We start from the raw sequence: 21,805 nt of genomic DNA on the forward strand, positions 1-21,805 counted from the left end.
ACATGTTCACATCCCACTGTCTTTTTTTCTGGCATCCCCTCCTTCAAGGACAAAAATAGCACCAAAAAAAAGCCCTCACACTTTCGCACACAAACACACCGTCTTGCCGACTGCCTGCCTGTATCCGGCCTCTGGTGGATGCTGTTTGTGTATGCGGCAGTCTCTGCCTCTGCAGGCCCCGTTAACAAAAGCAGAGGAGCAGCCGCCTTGCCAGTCATCACTAATGCAGTTAGCATCCAACAGCCTCGCACTATTTGGGATTGCACACAAACACACATAGACACATACACACACATCCAGCTCTGCTACCTAAACCTGTTCTAGAAACCAGGCACCAGAATGACAACAGGGAAAAACAGAGAAACAGAGAGAAGCATGGCACTTACCCTGTCCCACCTCTACTCCATCTTGCGCGCAGGGCGTCAGTAAAGGGTGCAATGTGGGGGAGGTGCCTGCTCTGAGACACTGCGGGGCTGCCTGCCTCTAGCAGCGCTGGCCTGGCGGATGCTGATGATGCAGCGCCTTTCAGAAGAGCAGCCCTGTTGCCTTGGAAACTATGGAGTGATGGACTGGCCATGCTGAATTCAGATTGGTTGCATCTGTGTGGTGCTCCCAGTGGGAGGGGCTAAAAAAAGAGAAGGGAGCAGAGGGAGAGCAGTGAAAACACATCAGCACAGGCAACACATCAGCACTGCTTTAAAACACACACATGGCACATATATATTTAACTAGTCTTCTTATTTATTAGTTATTTAGCATGGCAACTATTTTCCAGGCTAAATGTGAAAATGTACACGTTTGCCTGAGATTTAAAAAAAAAATTGATAACTGATGTTTTTTTTAAATTCCAGAATATATTCATTTGTTTTAACCTTTTTTATTTGTCATAACTTTGTTATAATATTAATGTTAAGTAACAGGAAACTCTTCTAGTGCATTATTGTTTAAACACTATTACAAATATATGCATTGTTAGTCTCTTAGTTTTAAACTGCTCAACACTTGAAAAGTGTATGGATTAACAATTCAAGTGTATTAATAGTAATAACAGAAAGTTCTTGGTTCTAAATAAATTACTACTCTTAATGTGCATTGGTTAATTTATTAAGCTGACCGTTAAATATAGCCACTGATTCTGATTCTTTTACATAAATACATTCAAAACTTTTTTATTTTTGTTTTTAGTCAACTTTAAGTACAATTAGTATAGAAAGCTGCTTTCTAAAAGCTGTAAAGTGTTTGCCTCTCCCACAACAGAATACATGTCTGTGTTAAATTACAGAATGCTTTTTTTGTAGGCAAATGATCCATTAATAAACAGATAACATAAAATATATAACTGTCATAAAATATAAAGTTTAACTCGTGATCACACTGTTAAATAAAAGTTTCACAGTTTTTACTGAAATCCAGTATATGGAAAGTGCATTACTGTAGTCACTTTTTTGTTGCATTTGCCTTAAAATTCCACTGGATGGCAACAATGCTATAAGCTTAAGTTAAAGGAGGCTCAGTGTGGCTTTGATGGGTATAAAGTATAGAGGAATCGGATGACAATTCTTTGAGCCTTAGTTACAGAATTACAGTAGGGTTTCTATGGATGTCATTATACCCATGAAAACATACATGCATCATTATATTATATATATATAAACTGATTTACTTTAAATAAATAAAAGTTTCACTCAGCCACATACAGAAAGATTAACATTTTACACAGACTATAAAGGGGATTAAAAAAATTACTTTAATTAACACATTTTATTGAATGAATAGTGACTAGTAAAAAGAACAACAGCCATGGTGTGTGATGTCAGATCCCTACAGCTCTATAAAACTGAATTGTCTTCTTAATTTAAAAATAAAAACTTAATTTACTTACTTTGCTTAATTTGTTTCACTGACAAGCTATGCTAATGACTATTATTTTACTGAACAAGCTACTATGATGTATTTCTTAAGGAAACAGGATTTTGTTTGGACAAACAGAACCTTCAGTAGTTAGTTTAAACTGCCAGACAAATAAATATGTTTGATAAACATAATTAAAATTGAGTCAGTGTGAATCCTGTGCTTGTTCAGTTGATAAATACACCTAAATTGTGTACATTCAAAAAGATTATTGTGTTTAGATTGACTCGTGAAATGTGAATGGTTAGAGAGAGGTATTATGGAGCAGATTTCTGGACAGCAATTAAACCTAGTCTGCACTATATAGTGTTTTGAATCAAGATTTTCCACTGAAAGGAATAACCCCTGCTTAACCCCTGTCCGGGAAACTGTCCCAAAATGTTTAACTTTTAAGAATACATATGTTATTTATGTAATTTGTTATGAGACAAAAACAGTGGATTGTTGAGAACAGTATTGCATACCTACTCGTAATGCTGGAGTGTTTCTCTGAATAGCAAAAAAAGTTTGCTGTGAATAAAAAAAAAATTAAAAAATGACTAAATTACATAGTTAACATTAATAGTTAAGTAACTAGCTAACTAGTTAACTAATATGCAATACCTTTGACTCAAAGTTTTAATGATAAATATTCTAGGAAGCTACTAGCTAACCTTATGCTACCTAATTAGCTAAACATTTGTAGTTTAATTTCAGATAACCTGGTTATTTCTTTGTCTTGTATTTAAACAGGTTTTGGCAGCTAGCTAGTCAAGTAATTTAGCAAACTAGTAACAAGCTGCTATTAGCTATGTCTAGTTTAGGGTTTGTCAACTAGCTAGCTAATGCTACCAAATTTTACCTAAGCTAACTAGTTTCAAACAGTATATTCAAAGAGCCATATAGCTAGGTAGCTAGTGTGACACTGAGTGTGATGGGGGACTTTGTACCTTTGGTAGGAAATCTACCACAAGCTGGGTCATTAGCTATTTGTTTAGCTAGAAACATTACCTAGCAAACTAACTATTCCCTTTAGTTTCTTTATAATAATAAACTACGTAGAACTGTTTTAATAAAGCTAATTTCAGTAGTTGAATATAGGGAGTTATACAAATATTTCTACTGATACATTGAACAAAAATATGTGTATTGTGGGGTGCTGTTGTAGTATCATCCAATAACACAGTGTGACACAGTATTGTATTGTTAACAAACTAAATGTTTACACCTCACAGGCACTGTAGTAAAAGTCAACATGATCTACAGACTGACAGTCATAAACTTACGAATAACAAAGCACTTTATATGCATCATTCACCACATTAAGTGCAATAAAGTGGAATCTGTACACTGATTTTCTTTAACAAATTGCACAAGTTAGACACAAGTGTAATATCAAAATTACAATATGTTATTCTTAAAGCCATTTGAGGTATTAAAGTATTTATATAGCTGTTTATCAGTCACAGTGCATTAATATCATCCTTCAAAAAAACAGTATTAATATATTTTAAAATGTTATAATTACTGCTCTTGACGTTTTTTGCACCCTGTATCCAGTGTTTTAGGGAGTTTTATCACTTGTACTAAATAATGATTCTGTACTCTGAGGACAAGGGGAACTTTTTCCGGAGCTTTGGAACAATTACGTAATTACATTCCTCTTTTTTCTGAGTGAATAATTTCAAAAGCTTTGGTTGTTTGCTTTTGTTTTTCTATTTTACTAGGATAAAAACAGTCATACAGTGAGGAACAACAGCAGAAGATCCTCAGATAAAGTGCTATTTTTACAGAGCAAGACACTCTGCTACTGTCACTCCAGTGTGTTAGCTTGTCAGACTAACTGGCTAGCGTTGGGTAGAGAGCTGTACCAGTATGCTTCTTTGGCGGTGCTGTTCTATGCAGCCCTCCGCAGTGCCTCTAGCAGTATGTAAAAAATGCATACCGGAGAGGAAATTAAAAACAGCACTAATTTGAATGTATAAATTAGGAGGCTAAAGCCCTATCCGGACAGGGTCATTTTCTCTTTTTTCCCATCTAGAACGTGTTTTTTTCAGACTTCCTCTTTTACTTACTGTTTTTCACTGAACTCTGTGGTCCACATAACGCTGCTGTCCAACGAAAAAGAAGTAAGTTATCTCCAAAACAGAAAAAACCTTCTAAACTTTCAATGGAAGTCAATATAAAAATAGACTGTTTTATTTTTAAGTATTTTTCTGGTCCGTTCATCAAGACCTTTTGGCACAGTGTAAGGAACATTTTGTCTGTTCAAATTATGTAGTAAACTAAAAATCTACAAAAATGGAGATACTTGTTTTTCATTAGACAGGGACGATAAACACAACAGCCAATGGAAATGGAGGAGCTACTGAACGCAATGTCATGTGACCAAGAAAGCAAAAAAAAAAAAAAAACACTGGTCCATCTTTTTTCTTTAATTGCATGCTGGATGCAAGAGTTTTATCACGGAGTAGAAGTGTGAAATATTTTTCACAAACGTCCCCATGAGAAACTAATCCCGTCCGGATTGGGCTAAAGACAGATGGGATGAGTCCTTAAGTTACAATACATTTAGCCTAAAATGAATCCCATTCGTGTTATTATTCACAAGTGATTCAATGAAGTAAAATGAAATATACAAGTAATTTTAGACATTTAGCTTTAATTTACCATAAAGCTAATGCAGAACTAACTTAATTTATGTTTACTGCCATATGCTAAAAAGCAAAGAGTACATATTAACAGGTTATACCTAATTCACTTAGTTATAGTTTAATGTGTGTACAATATTCTCTAATATATTTTCTATAATTCTATAACTATAGGACTAACAGCAGTAAAATACTGAGGCAAAACACACAATTGTGTGTATATTTTAGCTCTGCTGTAGGCCGCTGGTGGAACCCCGTGCGTGTCGGACCCGCAGATCTGTTCGGTTTAGACAAACCGTACAACTGCATAATGCTGCGGTAGATCTTTTCCCAACCGATTACATCACCTCTTTACTCCGGCCGCTTTGAAGCCGAGCCGTGTGAAAAGCACGCCATTGTGGCTCAGAAATCGGACACTAGTGCAGTTCGCTCAGGCTGGGCTGGTGGAGCCAAGATGGCGGTCACGACTCGCAGTTGTCAGATTGCCTAGGTAAGCGGGAGAAGACCTTTAACTGACGTCGGTGAAAAACACGTCCTCTGATTGGCTGGGGAGAGGCACATGAAGAGCGCACCAATCAGGTGTGCGCGCCGGTCCAGGTGCCGCCCCTCCTCCCTGGATCTCTGGAGTAGGTTTATTTTGGTTTCCCCTGTTCCCGTAGCTCCGCCATTAGAGGTAGAGGAATCGGTGCTGGAAATGGGGATTGGAAATTTGTAACACTCCCCCCCCCGGATTACTCACTGAACAGCCGGGGTCCGCGGGAGTGCAGGACTGTTGCAATTCGAGAGGTAGGTTATGAGTGTGGAGGGAAATGCGAGCGAGTGTTGAGAGCTGCTGCTGCTGCTGCTGCTGCTAGCTGCGGCTATTCCGTGCAGGTCTCTGGGGCTTGTGGGCTCTTCTGGTCCAGGGTCGGTTTCGCTTGGACAGCAAGCGCACGGAGGCGCCCAGGATGTGAGTGTGTGCCTGCGAGAGGAGCGACCATACGGGGCTCCGTTCTCCGTGGGAGCGCGGTAGTGGACCGGGAGAGCGTCCGCGGGCCTGTGGGATCAGGCTGCCCATTGATTTTCCTCAGCCTAATCTCCGCGTAGCCAACACGGGCTGGCAGCTCACCTTCTGCCCCAGATGCAGCGAAGCTTACCAGCGGAGTCTGACGGTACTCGCCAGTCAAACTCTCTCCAGTTTCACTAAAGCTAGCTAACTAATGGATAAAGGAAATAAGCTTGGGTTAAACATTACGGTGGAGTCGCTAGAGTTTAGTTTCAGTGTTGATAACGGACTGTTAACGCCAGGTGAGTTTCTAGCCGGTTCGATCTCGTCTCTGGGAACGTCTGTTGTATGGGACCCGATAAAAAGCGGAATCCAGTGAAAGTAAACAGTGTGTAAATTAGTTAGCTAATTAATGGATCTGTAAGCTAGAGCTTCACAGAATCGCAGTATTTCATCAATTACACTCATCAAACTCAAAGCAATGAAAGTTTTGTTTAACACTAGCAAGTTAAGTGACTCGCTAGGTAACGTTAACTATCAATATCTGTCGAGTTGTGCTACCTTGTCAAACCGTGCTACGCTAGTAGTATTTATTTTTTAATTATTTTATTAATATTAAAATTATTTTAGTCTTTTGAAACGCCATATTAGAAAGCATATTAGAAAATACTTCCAGCAGAAGCACAGGTAGGATAGGTGTGGTAGGCTAAATCTTTGTATCAGGTAACGTTAACGTTAACTTTAAGGTAAAAAGTTAAGGTCATTTGCGTGATTAGAAACCGTATATTTTATAGTTTTATAGTTATTTTTTTACTTGCCATTGCCATTTTTAACTGCGATTTAGAGTTCTTTAACATTCAAGCAGGTTGTTTACTGCTCCCAATAAAAACTTAAAGAATTATCATGAAAATTATATAAACATTACAAGAAATGTTGGTAGGCGCATGCGCAGTGCCGTAAAGTAACACATCAATGGGTAGGTAGCACAACTCGACAGAACAACGGGTTATGACATTGGGTGTATTAAACAACCTGCTTGAATGTTACAAAACTATAAATGGTAATTAAAAACTGAAAAATAATACACTATAAAATATGGATTATAATCCCTTCAGAATCCCCTTCATAATACCGAATCCCCTGTTGTGTTATTGCTCAACCCTTGAGTTGCCTGCCTGCCACACTCACCCCTTGGTGTTGAATTTCGAGGTACCAGAGAGTGATGGTCATGGTCAATAGAGCTAGCTAGCTGATTGAGTATCTCAACTCTAATACTAACAACTTCTAGCTAACCTTAACTAACTAACTAACTGATTTGCTGCGCTTTACCATTACAAACTCCAGTTGCTTTTACAGTCTGAAACATTATTTTTCATTGTTTATGGTTATACTCTGTATAAAAAAAATCATTTAGTATGTTTAGGGTGTTCAAAATACAGTATAAACTGTTTACTGTCACTACGTAAGCAATATAATTATGATAATTAATCTTAAAATACACAGTACGCTGCATCTGTATTTTTGATGTTACCAATCTTTATAGCTCCTTTCATCAGATCAAAACCTGGCTCTGTGTTGTAGGTGATGTGTCATCACTGTAAAACACAAACACACACACACACACCATGACACAAGTGGAGTGAACTGGACTAGTCTTTGTTTTGTGTTTTTGTTCACCTCTTCTGGACACTACACATGAATGCTCCAGAGCTGTGACAATTTCCATTGACACACACCTCTTTAGAAATGTGCATTGTGTTTTATTTAATTGCTGTTGGAAAAGTGGAAAAAAGGGAGAACTAAGTTCTGGATTTCATTTGTCCTTTTGTTTTGAATTCATGGATTTCCTGGACTGTTTGCCTTTTGATTTCTGTGTTTCTGATTGCCTGATTTGGTCATTTTTAACAATCTTTATTTCAAGCTTGTACAAAGAAGGTCAAGTTATGTCCGTATTCATAATCTCAATACATTTTTTTTTACAACTGCAACTACAATCCTGAAAGACTTACTCATTACTTTCTCAGTCTTGTTCCTACAGGCCCACTGACCTGAACTTAAGTGTTTTTCTGCTCCTAACACACCTGGTTCAAATAATAAGCTCATTAACAGCCAATTATTGGGTTAAAGTAGGTGTGTTGAGGCAGGAAAAGCATGGATATGTGCAGGGCAGTGGGCCCCAAGGACCAGGGTTGAGAAACAGTGACTTACTAAACTTGGAAGGTAATCCAGGGATCTATTTTTCTAGTTCCTGTATGTGGCTTCAGTGATTTTAGATCTTGCAGTTTCTGGTCCGTTTTAGTTGAGGTCTAACCATTCTGTATATATTCTGCTAGATTTGATCATTTTAATCACTTTTTTTTGTTGTTTAATTTTTGTTTCAGTGTATATTGGTAGTTTTGTTTGGGTTTTTTTCCCCCACTCAAAAACAAAGTCACCAATTTAATTTTTGTGTGTGTGTGTTTTGTTTTCTCAGAGCACCCTGGCAAGCTGAGTGGTTGTAAGTCAGGAGCGAGCAGGCGGAGGGAGGGAGGGAAGGGGACACTGGGAGCGCAGTTCGAGTGAGGATGACAGAGTTCCAGCCCAAGTGGAGCTGCGAGTATTGCACGTACGAGAACTGGCCATCAGCCATTAAATGCACTATGTGTCGTGCTCAAAGACCCACTGCCCCCATCATCACCGAGGAGCCCTTTAAGAGCAGCCCAAGTCTAAACTCCCACCTCTGCCCTGGCCAAGAGGGCTCCAGCGTACTCATCTGCCCGGACTCAAGTGCCCGGCCACGTGTAAGGATCTCTGACGAGGTGCCTGAGACGACCAGCAAATGGTCATGCCACATGTGCACCTACCTGAACTGGCCACGGGCCATTCGCTGCACACAGTGCCTCTGTCAGAGGCAGCAGGGGGCCCAGCAGGGTCCTCCACGGCCCTCAGAGACTCCACAGACCTCCGAACCTGGGTCCCGACCCACCCCTGGTATCCCGGACCCCTGTGAGGAATACAACGACCGCAACCGTCTGAACACGCACATACAGCACTGGGCATGTTCTGCCTGCACCTTTGAGAACTGGCCAAAGAGCCTTAGGTGTGTGGTGTGTGATCTCCCCAAACCCAGCACCATGCCTGAGGCTGTCCATCAGGAGTCAGATGCTGAGGGCACCATGTCCTTGTCCATATTGAACGAGCAAGAGAGGACATCAGTGGGAGGGGGTGTTAGCGGGGTGGCTAAAGCTAGTCAGAGGAGATCCTCACCAACGCTCTCAACAGGGCAGGCAGAGGTGCAGATCGAGCTGGCATCTGGAGCAGTAGGCACTGAAGACGTGCAGGAGATGGACTTTAAAAAACTCAAGCAGATTAGGAACAGGATGAGGAGGACTGACTGGCTCTTTCTCAACGCATGCGCAGGTGAGCAGAAACTACCAGGCAAACTACAAAACTGTGTTTTATGAATTCTTTGACGTGCTGCTTCATGCTTTGATACAGTATTAAAACTGGTTATTCACTTTATTAGCTACTCATTCTGTCTATCAGGAACACAATGCTGAATCAGCACCAGTTCACTAAAACTGAAGGGATCTCACTGGAAAAAAAACAATGATGACTTTATTTTCTGCTGAGGCACACAGAGGCTAGGAGCAGAATTAGTTGTTAACAGTATGAATCCCTAATCTGCGTTATGTCCACAGTCCAGGAGTGAGGTGGTGTAATTATGCAGGAAATTGGCTTTTTCTTGCCATATTTTTGACTGGTTATTTCTAACGATGCATCTCTTAAATGTCACATATTATTAGAGTATTGTTGCTGAATATGTGGGTCCTACTCAGTCTACCCATCTTCTAATGACTACTATCATGGTAAACCTTATTACAAGGCAAAACATTTTTAAAACTGGTTTCATGATTCAATTCAGTGTTTCTCAGTAGCCTTCCAAGCCACCCAACATCTGAATCTGGACCCCCTATGGAATGTGGTAGAACAAAAGATTAATCAACCTTTTTATTGTTGTGTATTAAATCCTTTTGCCATTTTAGCTTTTTTTAACAACCTGCGAATCTTGCCGTTGTTATTTATTGTGCCTGTTTTTTGTGATGAATGGAAAAACAGAAATGCTTTAAAAGTATTTGGAGTTTTTAAAATATTGATTCCTTTGAAGGTTAGGAAGGCTTTTTTTTTACCACTTGGGGAAAAACCGTTGGCAATTGAAAATACAGGGTTTTTGTGCACTCACTACTCAGTGAAAATTCAATAATTGTCGCAAGCAACAGGCTTAAGGTTTTGGTGTGAACCATACACTTTTAAATATGTGTTTAAAGCTTTGTGATAATAGAGAAATTAATCTAGGCAGAAAATGTTGTTCAGGAAAAGCTGAATGCTTGTAGGGACCCATAATTTGTATATAACGTAACAATTATTGATTATTGAACAACTAATCCATATTTGAAATGTTTACCTACTGAACAGCATTATTATACTTGAAGTGATTTAAAAACCATAATTACATGCAAACTTTTAATTCTGCTTGCTCATTTAATATATTCATATTATTGGAATTACATTTTTTTCTCATAATTATGGCCTTTGAACAAAACTATATTACACTGAAATGCCAAAAGTAATGGGATGGCAGTATATAAACAGATCATGAACTGTATCTTCTTTGGAATGCCGATGTCTGCACAAGTAGTTAGGTGTTGTACATTGGCTTAGACTTCATAGTGGGTGGCAGGTGGATGGGACATCTGTCCGTGATCCATGAAGTTGTGGCAAGTAACATTCCTCAATCCACAGTGAGTTGTGTATTGGGAATGTTAGGGTCATTGCCATTACTACCCACTGCCTTGTCCACTGTGGGTGGTAATGATCGTGACCAGTGATGTCTGGTTGCCACACATGCATATCCCACAGGTCAAGGCATTGTTCTGTACCTTCCATGGGACATGGCAAAAATTATGAGATATGATACTGGTTACTGTCCTGTGACAATTAGGCATGTCGGAGTTTTTATGTGTATGTCTGTCAGTATTTCAACACAAATGGCTTTAATAGTTGTGTTGGTTTGCTCATGTTGCATACAATATACATTGTATACACAATCATCATTATAGAAATCCAGGACTGATCTTCTTCTAAAGAGCATATCGACAGTAATGTTAGCAGGAAAAGCTCTCTAAGAGCATAGGGAAGAAACACTGTGAGGAACCAATACTCTAAAAGGGAACCCATTCTCCTGCCTGATGCTCCAGATAGAGGAAATATGATATTAATGGTACAAATAGGATTGAAACAGCATCTTTGAAATGCTTCTAATGTAGTGGCTGTGAGATGTTTAATGGATGATTCTGAAACCTTTTTACTTCAGGTGATTTGATGCAGAACCCTCATCCCATTTTACCACTTGAATAGTAGCTTTTATATCCGCACATTTTCACATGATGATGAAAGCGTGTCTGAAAAGAATAAGGGATTTGTGGCACAGTAGACATAAAAATAATCCACGCAGATCAGGACAGATTACACAAATAGCATTCTACAGATCCACTAGCAGTAAAACTGTCAATATTCTTTACACTGCAGGAAGTGAATATAATAAAGTATCATGATAGGATGTTTTGAGATTTACACACAGTATTGATTTCTAATCAATAGTTCACATGTTGTCAGTGATTCATTTTGTGTTGTGACTGTTTTCTTGAAATGTAATAGTACAGTAAGGCAATATGTCACAAAATATTGTATTGTCACCCTTAATAAGTATTGTTCTTACTAGGACATTACCTTACGTGTGAAGAGAGGTTTGTAGTGACAGTAATATGATATTCAGAACATAATGATTGTTGTTGGAAACTAATGTTCTGGAGCACAATAATACAATTGTGCCTGTCACAATAATTACATCATCAATTGTCATGAATTCTCAGTCCACAATATTGCCCATTATAATAAATAATCTTGTACACAATTTCTGTTTTATTTATATTTTGTTATTTTATCTTTAATCCAGATATTTATCAGTACCATATTGTTGCCTCTAGTTTTTAGTATTATGTAAAACTTTGATTGTGGTAAATTACAATAATTCTGCAGCTCATCAGTTGTTGAGTTTTTTTAAGTAATAATTTTTGTTTTATTGAAATTTAATATGGTAAAAAAGTCCCCACTCTGCTAGCATTCACATTTTTTTTTCCTCTCCTGTAGGTGTGGTGGAGGGTGATCTGGCTGCTGTCGAGGCCTTTAAGTCATCGGGTGGCGACATTGCGCGTCAGCTGACCTCAGATGAGGTGCGCCTGCTAAATCGTCCATCTGCGTTTAACGCTGGCTTCACTCTGGTGCACCTTGCAATCCGTTTTCAGCGCCAGGACATGCTCTCTGTGCTTCTCACTGAGGTCCGTTCGTTGCCGTGTGGTTTTGCTCTGTAATTTTCCTAAATGTTCTTTAAAAACCCCACGACCCTCACATAGGTCTGACGAATTTCTTGGTCTAGGTCTGACCAAAAAATTGGTATGACCTGTCTAAATGTATGAAAGACTTCTCCATCTCCTCTACATTTTTCTCAGCACAGAAGATTCTACTTTAAAAAGCATCGACAGTACCCTGAGAAATACACTTATTAAGTGAAAACAACCTCTAATTTTTAGTCATTACAGTTTTTTTTTTTTTTTTTTTTTTTTTACTTTCTCCAAAACCTACAAGAATATACAAGCCTCACTGTCGCTTCTATTTACATATAAATATCTGTTATTAAATGCTCAAAAAGAAGAACAAGTAAATTAATCTTGATGATTAATCACAGTATATTGTATTGTTTTTGATCAGTTAACACCACTGGAATCTACCCTAGTTCTACCCTAGATCTTCCCTCAGCTCTGAGCTCTGTGTGTATGTGTGTCATGCGTGTGGGTGGATGTGGGTGCGTGTGTGCATATGCTTCCTACCTCAGGTGTCTCAGCAAGCAGCCAAGTGTATTCCTGCCATGGTGTGTCCTGAGCTAACTGAACAGATTCGCCGGGAGGTTGCAGCAGCTCTGCACAGACGCAAAGGAGAATTCCCCTGCTACTTTCTCACCGACATCACTACCTTCACTCTTCCTGCAGGTAAGATGTACACTCTTCTTTCTGTACAGCATCTGTGTAGCAAATATGATTGCCCTTGCTCTTTACAGCACCTTACTTGTGTCCTCTTGTACAGATATTGAAGACCTACCCCCTAATGTCCAAGAGAAGCTGTTTGATGAGGTGTTGGATCGAGATGTACAGAAAGGTACTCAACAAAAGCGCACCAACAGATACTAAGAATTAAAACATTAAGTTGATGTTTCAGGCCTGTGTACACAAGTATAATGATTTATTTTTGGTGCTCAGATCTCAGAACAGAATTAAATCTCTCAGCTACAACTACATGATTTGTGCTTGTGTGTAGAGCTGGAGGAGGAGTCTCCCATCATAAACTGGTCTCTGGAGCTGGGCACACGGCTAGACAGCAGGCTTTACGCTCTGTGGAACCGCACTGCAGGAGACTGCCTTCTGGATTCAGTGCTGCAGGCCACATGGGGAATTTACGACAAAGACTCTGTATTGAGGAAGAGCCTCCACGACAGCCTACACGACTGCTCACACTGGTGAGAGAACACAAATGCACGCGCGCACACACACACAACCCTAGAGCGGTGTAGTTCTGGAGTGATCTTTCTACAGATCACTATGGATAAAAAAGCTCAGTTTAAGTGGTTTAACAATGTTTTAATTACAGAAATGAGTTTCTTTTTTTCCTCTGGTGGAGTATTAAAAAAATAATAATAATTGCACTACGAGTGGCATAAAGTTATCCAAAAGCAGTGTGCAAGACTGAAGGAGGGGAACATGCCAAGATGCATGAAAACTGTGATTAAAAATTCCACCAAATATTGATTTCTGATCTCTTAAACCATATGAAGATGAACTTGTTTTCTTTGTATTTTTTAAAGGTCTTGAAAGCTCTGCATCTTTTTGTTATTTCAGCCATTGCTCATTTTCTGCAAACAAATGCTCTAAATGACAATATTTTTATTTGGAATTTGGGAGACATGTGGTCCATAATTTATAGAATAAAACAACAATGTTCATTTTACTCAAACATATACCTATAAATAGCAAAATCAGAGAAACTGATTCAGAAAGTGGTCTCTGAAGTGGTCTCTTAATTTCTTCCAGAGCTGTTTATACTCTAATTTTGATATTTTGTTCACATTTGGACATACAGTGTATCTAGGACTGGTCTTTTAAAAAACTTTCAAATATTGACCATTAATCAAATGGGTCATAGTTCAAATGGGTCATAGCTTTGCTTTATTGCTCTGAATATTTCCAGCATGTATGTGAATGGATTGGTAGATGATCATACATAAGTTCTTATCTCAGGTCACTGCGACCTTCTGGAACACACTGAATATTTAGTGCCTAGATAAACATAAACAATTGTAAACAGCCTCCAAGTTCTTACATCCTGTATTAGCATGATACAGAAAGAGAGTGCATATTAAATATTATATATTCTTGACTTTTACTAATAATTTAGAATAATAGTAATTCAATAAGAAATGTTTGGGCTGAGAGTTGTCTTCAATCACCAGTCCCCGGGTGACTGGAGCATGCTGGTGTACTTGTGACGAGTGCCCCATATTATAAATCTGTGCTAAAGATCAAACATTAGGATTATTTTCCTGGCAGGAATATAGCCTAGTTGTAAACTATATTTTAATTTTAATGGAATATTTCCATTGAAAATGTTGTGTATTTCAAGACTAGGCTTAAATGCTGTCTTAGAGACTGACCCTAAGACTTTATGGGCAATGGTGTTAAAGTAGGTAAAACTAAAACGTTTTAGTAACAGTTGTTCTACAAGGTGTCAAATGAAAATAATAAACCGTTATCAGTTATTTGATTACTATAATGACATCACATTTTACTTATGTACTCAAGTCTTACCCACAGTAATAGTTTTGCTGGTTGTTATCATGTTTCTAGTTAAATATAAACTTAATGATTTGTTGGTTCATACAAGATCTGTGTGATCTGCAGCTGGAGATCATTACCTTTGAACTGTGTGTGTGTGTGTGTGTGTTACAGGTTCTACAGTCGCTGGAAGGAATGGGAATCGTGGTATTCTCAGAGTTTTGGCCTACATTTCTCTCTGAGGGAGGAGCAGTGGCAGGAGGACTGGGCGTTTATTTTGTCACTGGCTAGTCAGGTGAGCGTACACATTGATGTAGTAATATACAAAAAGCATTTCGTATGTGAATGACGTTTCATTCATCTCTCATAAAATTTGACAGTTTGCAGTCCAAGCCAGCTCATTTAACCCCTTAAAATGTTAGACTTGCTGTAATTTAATGTAATGTAAACTTAACTACGTAACAACATTTAAACGTAACTACTTAACTAATTTGTAACAATATGGAACGCAATGCAAACTCACTTGTGAGAATGTGAAACAGAGTTTTCTCAGTGTCTTGAGTAATTACTGATAAATGCCTTAGAGCAGATTTCAGTCTTCCTATCAACTTGAATTTCATTGGTCACCTGAAAAATGAAATAGAAGCAAACTAGAGATTCCAGAAGCTAAAGATTTTACAGCAGCAGTAAGAGCAAAAACTGTCCCTGTCCTGTTGCTACTGTCCCGCGACACTCTCCTACTGTCCCGCGACACTCTCCTACTGTCCCGCGACACTCTCCTACTGTCCCGCGACACTCTCCTACTGTCTTGCGACACTCTCCTACTGTCCTGCAGAGCTCTTTAACTGTACCGCGGAGGTTTTTAACTGTACCGTGGAGGTTTTTAACTGTACCGTGGAGGTTTTTAACTGTACCGTGGAGGTTTTTTAACTGTACCGCGGAGGTTTTTAACTGTACCGCGGAGTTTTTTTTAACTGTACCGCGGAGGTTTTTAACTGTTTTAACTGTCCTGCAGAGCTTTTTAACTGTCCTGTGGAGCTTTTAACTGTGCCGCAATGTGATACATTGTGTCTTATCTTAGTTTTTTTGAGACGACTTAAGACTTATGAGATAATTCCCCTAGATTTGACCATCAAATCTATTATATAATATTTCCAGTGTCATAATACAAAATATCAAATATCAAAAATAGTATGACTTTAAATTAATAACTAATATGGACACAGGTAACGACCTTGTTCATGTCTGCACACACATTACATGTGTATTTAGCCTAATCTCACAGTTATCACACTCATATATCTCTTTTATATTCTATATCACATTCTGGTATAATTATATTTTTTATTATTCATTTTTTTCTGATGTGTGTCTGTATATAAGTTCCTGGAACAGTCTAATTAATAAATTATTTTTTTTTGCTATATTCTCGTTTATTATTGTTTATCTACATTCTATTAAAGTCTAAATTAGTCTAAATTAAGTCTAAAAGTCTAAATTTTAGTTAAAGCATTTGCACAGCATTTTGCTTATTTTTTTCTTGGTAAATTTTCTTTAAAATAATCAATAAAATCTAGGTGTTTGCGTTACACTTAAATTCATAAATCAGTCATCATAAATCACCATCATGAAAAAAAACGTATGTGCTTGTTTTGGGCTCTGAATTACTTAAATAATGTAAAATATCATTTCAATTGCTGATATTTAGATTTTTGCAGTGTAGGTATGAAACGATTTCAGTGACACCGTTTAATTTGTGGTCTTTTGATAGAGCCTATTCTATTGCTTATTACACTGTTTTTCAATCCTGGTCTTTAAGGGCCACTGCCCTGCACATTTTATTAATTGTCATACTTTGACAGCCCCACATTAACACAATAATTGACAGCTGATTGTCTGGTGTATTGGAAGCAGGGACAACTCCAAAAACTGCAGGACAGTGGGCCTCCTTGGCCAGGGTTGAGAAACACTGGCCTATTCCATCAAAATCCCATCACTGTGTACTTGTATTAGTTACAATTAGGGTTGTGCCGATGGACAATATCATATTATTTATTATTATTATATTATTATTATATTATTATTAAGATATAATTATTTATATCTAGGTTACAGCTTGTCTTCGTTTTTTTTCTACATGTCTGTATTCATTTTAAACATTTCATGTTATTCACACAAATATAATACGCCTGCTAGATTTCTATTATTATTACAAAAATAATTCACATATTTATTGATATTTAATCAAGAGATATCAGGCAAAATGCGCTGCGCCGTGCCTCTCTCTCTCTCTCTCTCTCTCTCTCTCTCTCTCTCTCTCAGCGCGGAGCTGAATTCAGAGCGAGGCTAAAAATAAAAACTCAGTTTAGTTAAATAAATTAAGATGAGTGAGGACCTATAAATTGAATCAAATATAAAGGATAGGTTGAGGTTTTGGTGAGCTGTTTCAATTATTTGAAACTGAAACAGATATCATTCTGCGTACTATTAGATAGCCTTTGATTGTGTTTTAAATGAGTTTTTATTTTATATTAATTATTTTTTTATTCATTTTAAATATTTTTAGTATTTTATTGATCAAACTTTTTTTGGCTATAGCGGCGTTGGCTGGTCACCTGAGCAACTACTGTGCTTTTAATCCTCTCCTGCTGTAATAAACAGTGGGGAAAACACTTTTCTTAGGTTCTGGTTAAAACTTTTCCCGCTGTGTTCTCAGAATTAAAGAGGTATAGCGAGAGATCAAATGTTACTGGGTGAAATAGTAATAGACACACAGTTTATCAGCATGATTACTGTATTTTAAATCCTCTGAATTCACAGCAACACCTGCACTCATCTCTGCATTTCATCCACCGAGGTAAACATGTTCCCCTGAACTCCTAAAGTAAACGTCAAGCAAAATGACATGATACATCTACAACAATATTGTAATAACTTAACTTTGTTTAATAAGTGTTGGATAACTGCTTGCCACGTCTGCATTGTATAATTTGATTTAATCTGCTTTATTAGGTCTACAAAAAAACTGCAGGACAGTTTAAAAGTTCCACAGGACAGTTAAAAAACTCCACGGTACAGTTAAAAAGTTCCACAGGACAGTTAAAAAGCTCCACAGGACAGTTAAAAGCTCCACAGGACAGTTAAAAAGCTCCACAGGACAGTTAAAGGGCTTCGCAGGACAGTTAAAAAGCTCCACGGTACAGTTAAAAGGCTTCGCAGGACAGTCGTTGAGCTTCTCAGGCCAGTTAAAGAGCTCCGCAGGACAGCAGGCGAGTGTCGCGGGACAGTAGGTGAGTGTCGCGAGACAGTAGGTGAGTGTCGCGAGACAGTAGGTGAGTGTCGCGAGACAGTAGGTGAGTGTCGCGGGACAGTACGTGAGTGTCGCGAGACAGTACGTGAGTGTCGCGAGACAGTACGTGAGTGTCGCGAGACAGTACGTGAGTGTCACGGGACAGTAGGTGGGTGTCGCGAGACAGTACGTGAGTGTCACGGGACAGTAGGTGGGTGTCGCGAGACAGTACGTGAGTGTCACGGGACAGTAGGTGGGTGTCGCGAGACAGCAGCAACAGGACAGGGACAGTTTTTGCTCTTACTGCCTCTCAGATTTTATCTGTAAAATCCCCCAAAACAGAAAAATGAAATCAAATATGATGCAAACTTATTTAAAAATTGTTTATGTAATTGTATATAGTAAAATAAAAGAATTACTTGGTTCTTAGAATTGCAGATTCTGAGATGCAAAACATTTGGAACGAACTAAACTCATTCTCCATCTACCTTCTGTTGTCTCTCCTCTCCTGACAGCCGGGGGCGAGTTTAGAGCAGACTCATGTGTTTGTTCTGGCCCACATTCTTCGTCGGCCCATCATCGTGTACGGAGTGAAATATTACAAGAGCTTCCGAGGGGAGACGCTGGGATACACCCGCTTCCAGGGTGAGCTGAGCAAATGAGATTTGAGGCACTTTGTCTGAGCATGTGCAATAGGCTGGAGCAGTTATGTAAGGTCGAAGAATACATAAATTACATTTTACATTTTAAAAGCCAATAAGAAAACAGTTATTGTCTTGTCTTGTCTTGTTATATTATATTGAGTGAGTAGTAATGATCATGACCAGCAGCACCTGGCTTAAATTTTCATACAAGCAAACAAGCGACTGTGGCAGAAATAGCAACCACATTCAACGCAGGCCCCCCTGCAGGAAGATAGATGATCACAAGCCATCAAACCAAGCAGAACTGCTTGAATTTTTGCACCAGGAGTGGCATAAAGTTATCCAAAAGCAGTGTGTAAAAAAAAAAAACAAGTATTATTCCAAGTGTAACCAAGTGTTATTCCACCAAGTATTGATTTCTGAACTCTTAAAATTTTGAATATGAACTTGTTTTCTTTGCATTATTTGAGGTTGAAAAGCTCTGCACCTTTTTTGTTACATTTCTCATTTTCTGCAAATAAATGCTCTAAATTTTATATATATATATATATATATATATATATATATATATATATTATATATATATATATATATATATATATATATATATATATATATATATATTTTTTTTTTTTTTTTTTTTTCATTTGCAATTCAGGAGAAATGCTGTTTGTAGTTTGTAGAATAAAACAACCATGTTCATTTTACTCAAACATACACCTATAAATAGTTAAATCAGAGAAACTGATTCAGCAACTGAAGTGGTCTTTTAATTTTTTCCAGAGCTGTAGTTAGGCTTACTTCAGTGTAGAACATTAAAAACACGCTTTTGGCAGTCTTGGTAAAATTATTACATGCTTTAGAAAGATTTTGTACATTTATTTTACTAAATAAATAAGCAAATATATAACTGGTGCTAAACCTGTTGTATTGATCCTTGTCTGCAGGTGTGTATCTGCCGCTACTTTGGGAACAGAGTTTTTGCTGGAAGAGCCCCATTGCCCTCGGCTACACACGCGGCCACTTCTCAGCCCTAGTTGCTATGGAGAATGATGGTTATGACAACCGTGGCGCGGGTGCTAACCTGAACACAGACGATGATGTTACGGTCACTTTCTTGCCCTTAGTGGACAGTGAGAGGAAGCTGTTACACATCCACTTCCTGTCTGCCCAAGAGGTGAGTAGAGGCCCTTATGTTAATTAGGCGCATAGTGCTGATATTGTAATTCAGAAAGACTTCTTTACATTTGTTTTGAAGCACAGTGGCCTACATGAAAAAAATAAATGATATTGTTTTTGCTTCCAAACCTGGCTTCTGCATCACCAGGTGGCCCAGAATTTATTTCTAATCTGTCTGTAACTTTGTTCTCATTGATGATTGAGGGGATATTTCTCTCTATTATTATACTTTTTAGTTGCAGCAGCAGTGTATGTAGAAAAATAGTCTCTGATTGGCTCTGTTCTATACAGCCCACTTTGTACATTTAGTCCTGAGTTTGTACACTTGTTTTTCCAAAAGAGGACTGGGGGTATACTGATGTTGATCACCTTTTTAAAAACAATGAAATGCTCAAATCATTAAAAAATGTTCCTCTTTTTATTTAACGTAAAAGTCGATAAGTTTTGGTGAGAATTTTCAATTATACCCAACATGCTAAAAAGTATTTACTAGTGGTGTCAAACAAATAAAAAAACAATGAATCCAATTAATCACAACAATATTCTGTGATTTAACTGCAATTAATCGCACATTCTTCTTAAGACACAAGTTTTGGATATTTGGGTATTTAAATGTGTATATATCAGATTAAACTGCACTTTTCAGCAGTTTGGCTAAATTAAAAATGTGTTTATTTGATAGCTAGGTTGGATTGAGACCAGATCATGTTTTCACCACAAGTGAACCGGTCCAGAAAAAAAATCTGCACGTTGAGCAGGGGTGGGGCAGATCACAGTGTAAGTTGGGGTCAAACTTGGTGGCGTAATTAACTTGCATTCATCAGCCCATCAGCTGATTCATTTCTTTTCCAGTAGTCCATATACTGAAATGAAGCTGAATCCAAAGAGCACTGCAAAGATTTTTTTTTTTTTGGACAGCAATCTCGGTTTTGGAAAAAGCATACTCATAGGCTCCTTCAGTGGGTTATCTCTAGTATTGTGTAGTGATCTGATTATTGCTTTTAATAAAGCCCTAAATATCAATACGTGGCTGTAGATGTGTAATGTGATTGGCTGTTTTGCATGTATGTGTGTCAGATGGGGACAGAGGAGCAACAGGAGCGCTTGCTGAGACAGTGGTTAGACTGTTGTGTGACAGAGGGCGGCATCTTGGTGGCACTTCAGAAGAGCTCCAGGAGGCGCAACCACCCCCTTGTCACACAGATGGTGGAGAAGTGGCTGGACGGCTACCGGCAACTGGGCACCTGCCCCGCCCTCTCAGATGGAGAGGAGGAAGAAGAGGATGAAGATGAGTGAGATGAAAAGGATTACGAGAAGTTTAATTCTCTCTTCATAAAGACTTGGTGCACCTTACCTTCCCTCTTTGAAGAACACACACACACGTTAATATGTACCGTTATTTACCCCATCTCACACACACACACACACACACATCCTTACCAGCCTCTTTTCAACAAACTGGTGGTCTCTTCTCACTGCTGCAAATCCATTTTGGGGCAGTGTGAAATAAAGGAATTTAGGTTCAGAATGGTTCATGCCTTACAGAGTATGTGCTTTGTTGTATTCCAGTTATAAATTCTATATTTGCTAGTTATAATTAAGAAAAAAACATTATAGAAATTTCAACCCAAATTTGAAACAAAATGTTTAAAAGGTATATTAAGGGCACTTAAGCACATTTGTGTGTTTTTTTATTTTTCCCTCAGTTCCATTTGAAATATAACTTTTAAGTTTAATTGTTGGTAATTCCTCCTGTGAACTTGTACATCACTCTACACTGAGATTAGTCTTTTGTCTATATCCATTAACTGAGAAATATTTATTTATCTGTACAATTCATTGTGAGCTTAAGAGATGAACACATAACTTACCACTGTGTGATTTCAAAGTCTTGTCCTACCATGCGAATGAGGAATTCCACTGCGAACACTAATACAGCTGGGACGGGTGGAGCATCTGTCGGTCAGCAGCGTTCTTTTCATGTTTCGGGCAACAGCGAAGGCTGTTCCAGAGAGAACATTCACTGTGGGCCTGTGATCATTGCAAGCAGTTACACTACATCTACATTAAGTTTACGTTTGGTGTTTGGCCACATTTTTGTTCTCAGATCAGATTTTTTTTTCTGATGTTTTTTTCCGTTCTTTTTTGGTTGTGCTTGTTATTACTACATTCATACACTTGACTGAAACCAAAGTGAATGTTGATCTATAGGTTTGCAGTAATACGACTTGATTGGGATTGTTTCG

At 38.3% G+C, this 21,805-nt stretch overlaps 2 protein-coding genes across 4 annotated transcripts in view; one reads left to right on the forward strand and one right to left on the reverse strand.

Moving 5' to 3' along the window:
- akap6 (A kinase (PRKA) anchor protein 6) overlaps window positions 1-587 on the reverse strand; it is a 131,495-nt gene extending 130,908 nt beyond the window's left edge. The window contains exon 1 of the mRNA XM_007253777.4: window positions 387-587. The gene's annotated coding sequence lies outside the window, so the exon portion shown is untranslated. The remainder of the gene's footprint in view (window positions 1-386) is intronic.
- A 4,566-nt stretch (window positions 588-5,153) lies between these two features.
- zranb1b (zinc finger, RAN-binding domain containing 1b) lies at window positions 5,154-21,089 on the forward strand. 3 transcript variants are annotated; one of them, XM_007253780.4, is made up of 10 exons: window positions 5,154-5,327; window positions 8,000-8,925; window positions 11,716-11,903; window positions 12,458-12,611; window positions 12,706-12,777; window positions 12,937-13,135; window positions 14,622-14,742; window positions 18,252-18,381; window positions 19,328-19,557; window positions 20,637-21,089. In XM_007253780.4, exons 2-10 carry the CDS (start codon window positions 8,091-8,093, stop codon window positions 20,853-20,855), a joined length of 2,148 nt encoding a protein of 715 aa, XP_007253842.2. In that variant the 5' UTR covers window positions 5,154-5,327; window positions 8,000-8,090; the 3' UTR covers window positions 20,856-21,089. The 3 variants fall into 3 exon arrangements, with proteins under 3 accessions (XP_007253842.2, XP_015462511.2, XP_007253841.2); XM_015607025.3 differs by having other exon boundaries at window positions 11,716-11,798; XM_007253779.4 differs by lacking the exon at window positions 5,154-5,327 and adding an exon at window positions 5,408-5,692.
- Window positions 21,090-21,805: the final 716 nt, after the last annotated feature.

Source organism: Astyanax mexicanus, chromosome 14 (assembly GCF_023375975.1).
Source record: "Astyanax mexicanus isolate ESR-SI-001 chromosome 14, AstMex3_surface, whole genome shotgun sequence".
NCBI classification, from domain to species: Eukaryota; Metazoa; Chordata; class Actinopteri; order Characiformes; family Acestrorhamphidae; genus Astyanax; species Astyanax mexicanus.

What these genes read in the sequence shown, in the direction of transcription:
- zranb1b (XM_007253780.4), top strand. Translation starts at nt 8,091, where the DNA reads ATGACAGAGTTCCAGCCCAAGTGGAGCTGCGAGTATTGCACGTACGAG. An exon ending in TCTCTGTGCTTCTCACTGAG is followed by an intron (nt 11,904 to 12,457) that starts GTCCGTTCGTTG and finishes TTCCTACCTCAG; the next exon opens with GTGTCTCAGCAAGCAGCCAA. An exon ending in GGATCGAGATGTACAGAAAG is followed by an intron (nt 12,778 to 12,936) that starts GTACTCAACAAA and finishes GCTTGTGTGTAG; the next exon opens with AGCTGGAGGAGGAGTCTCCC.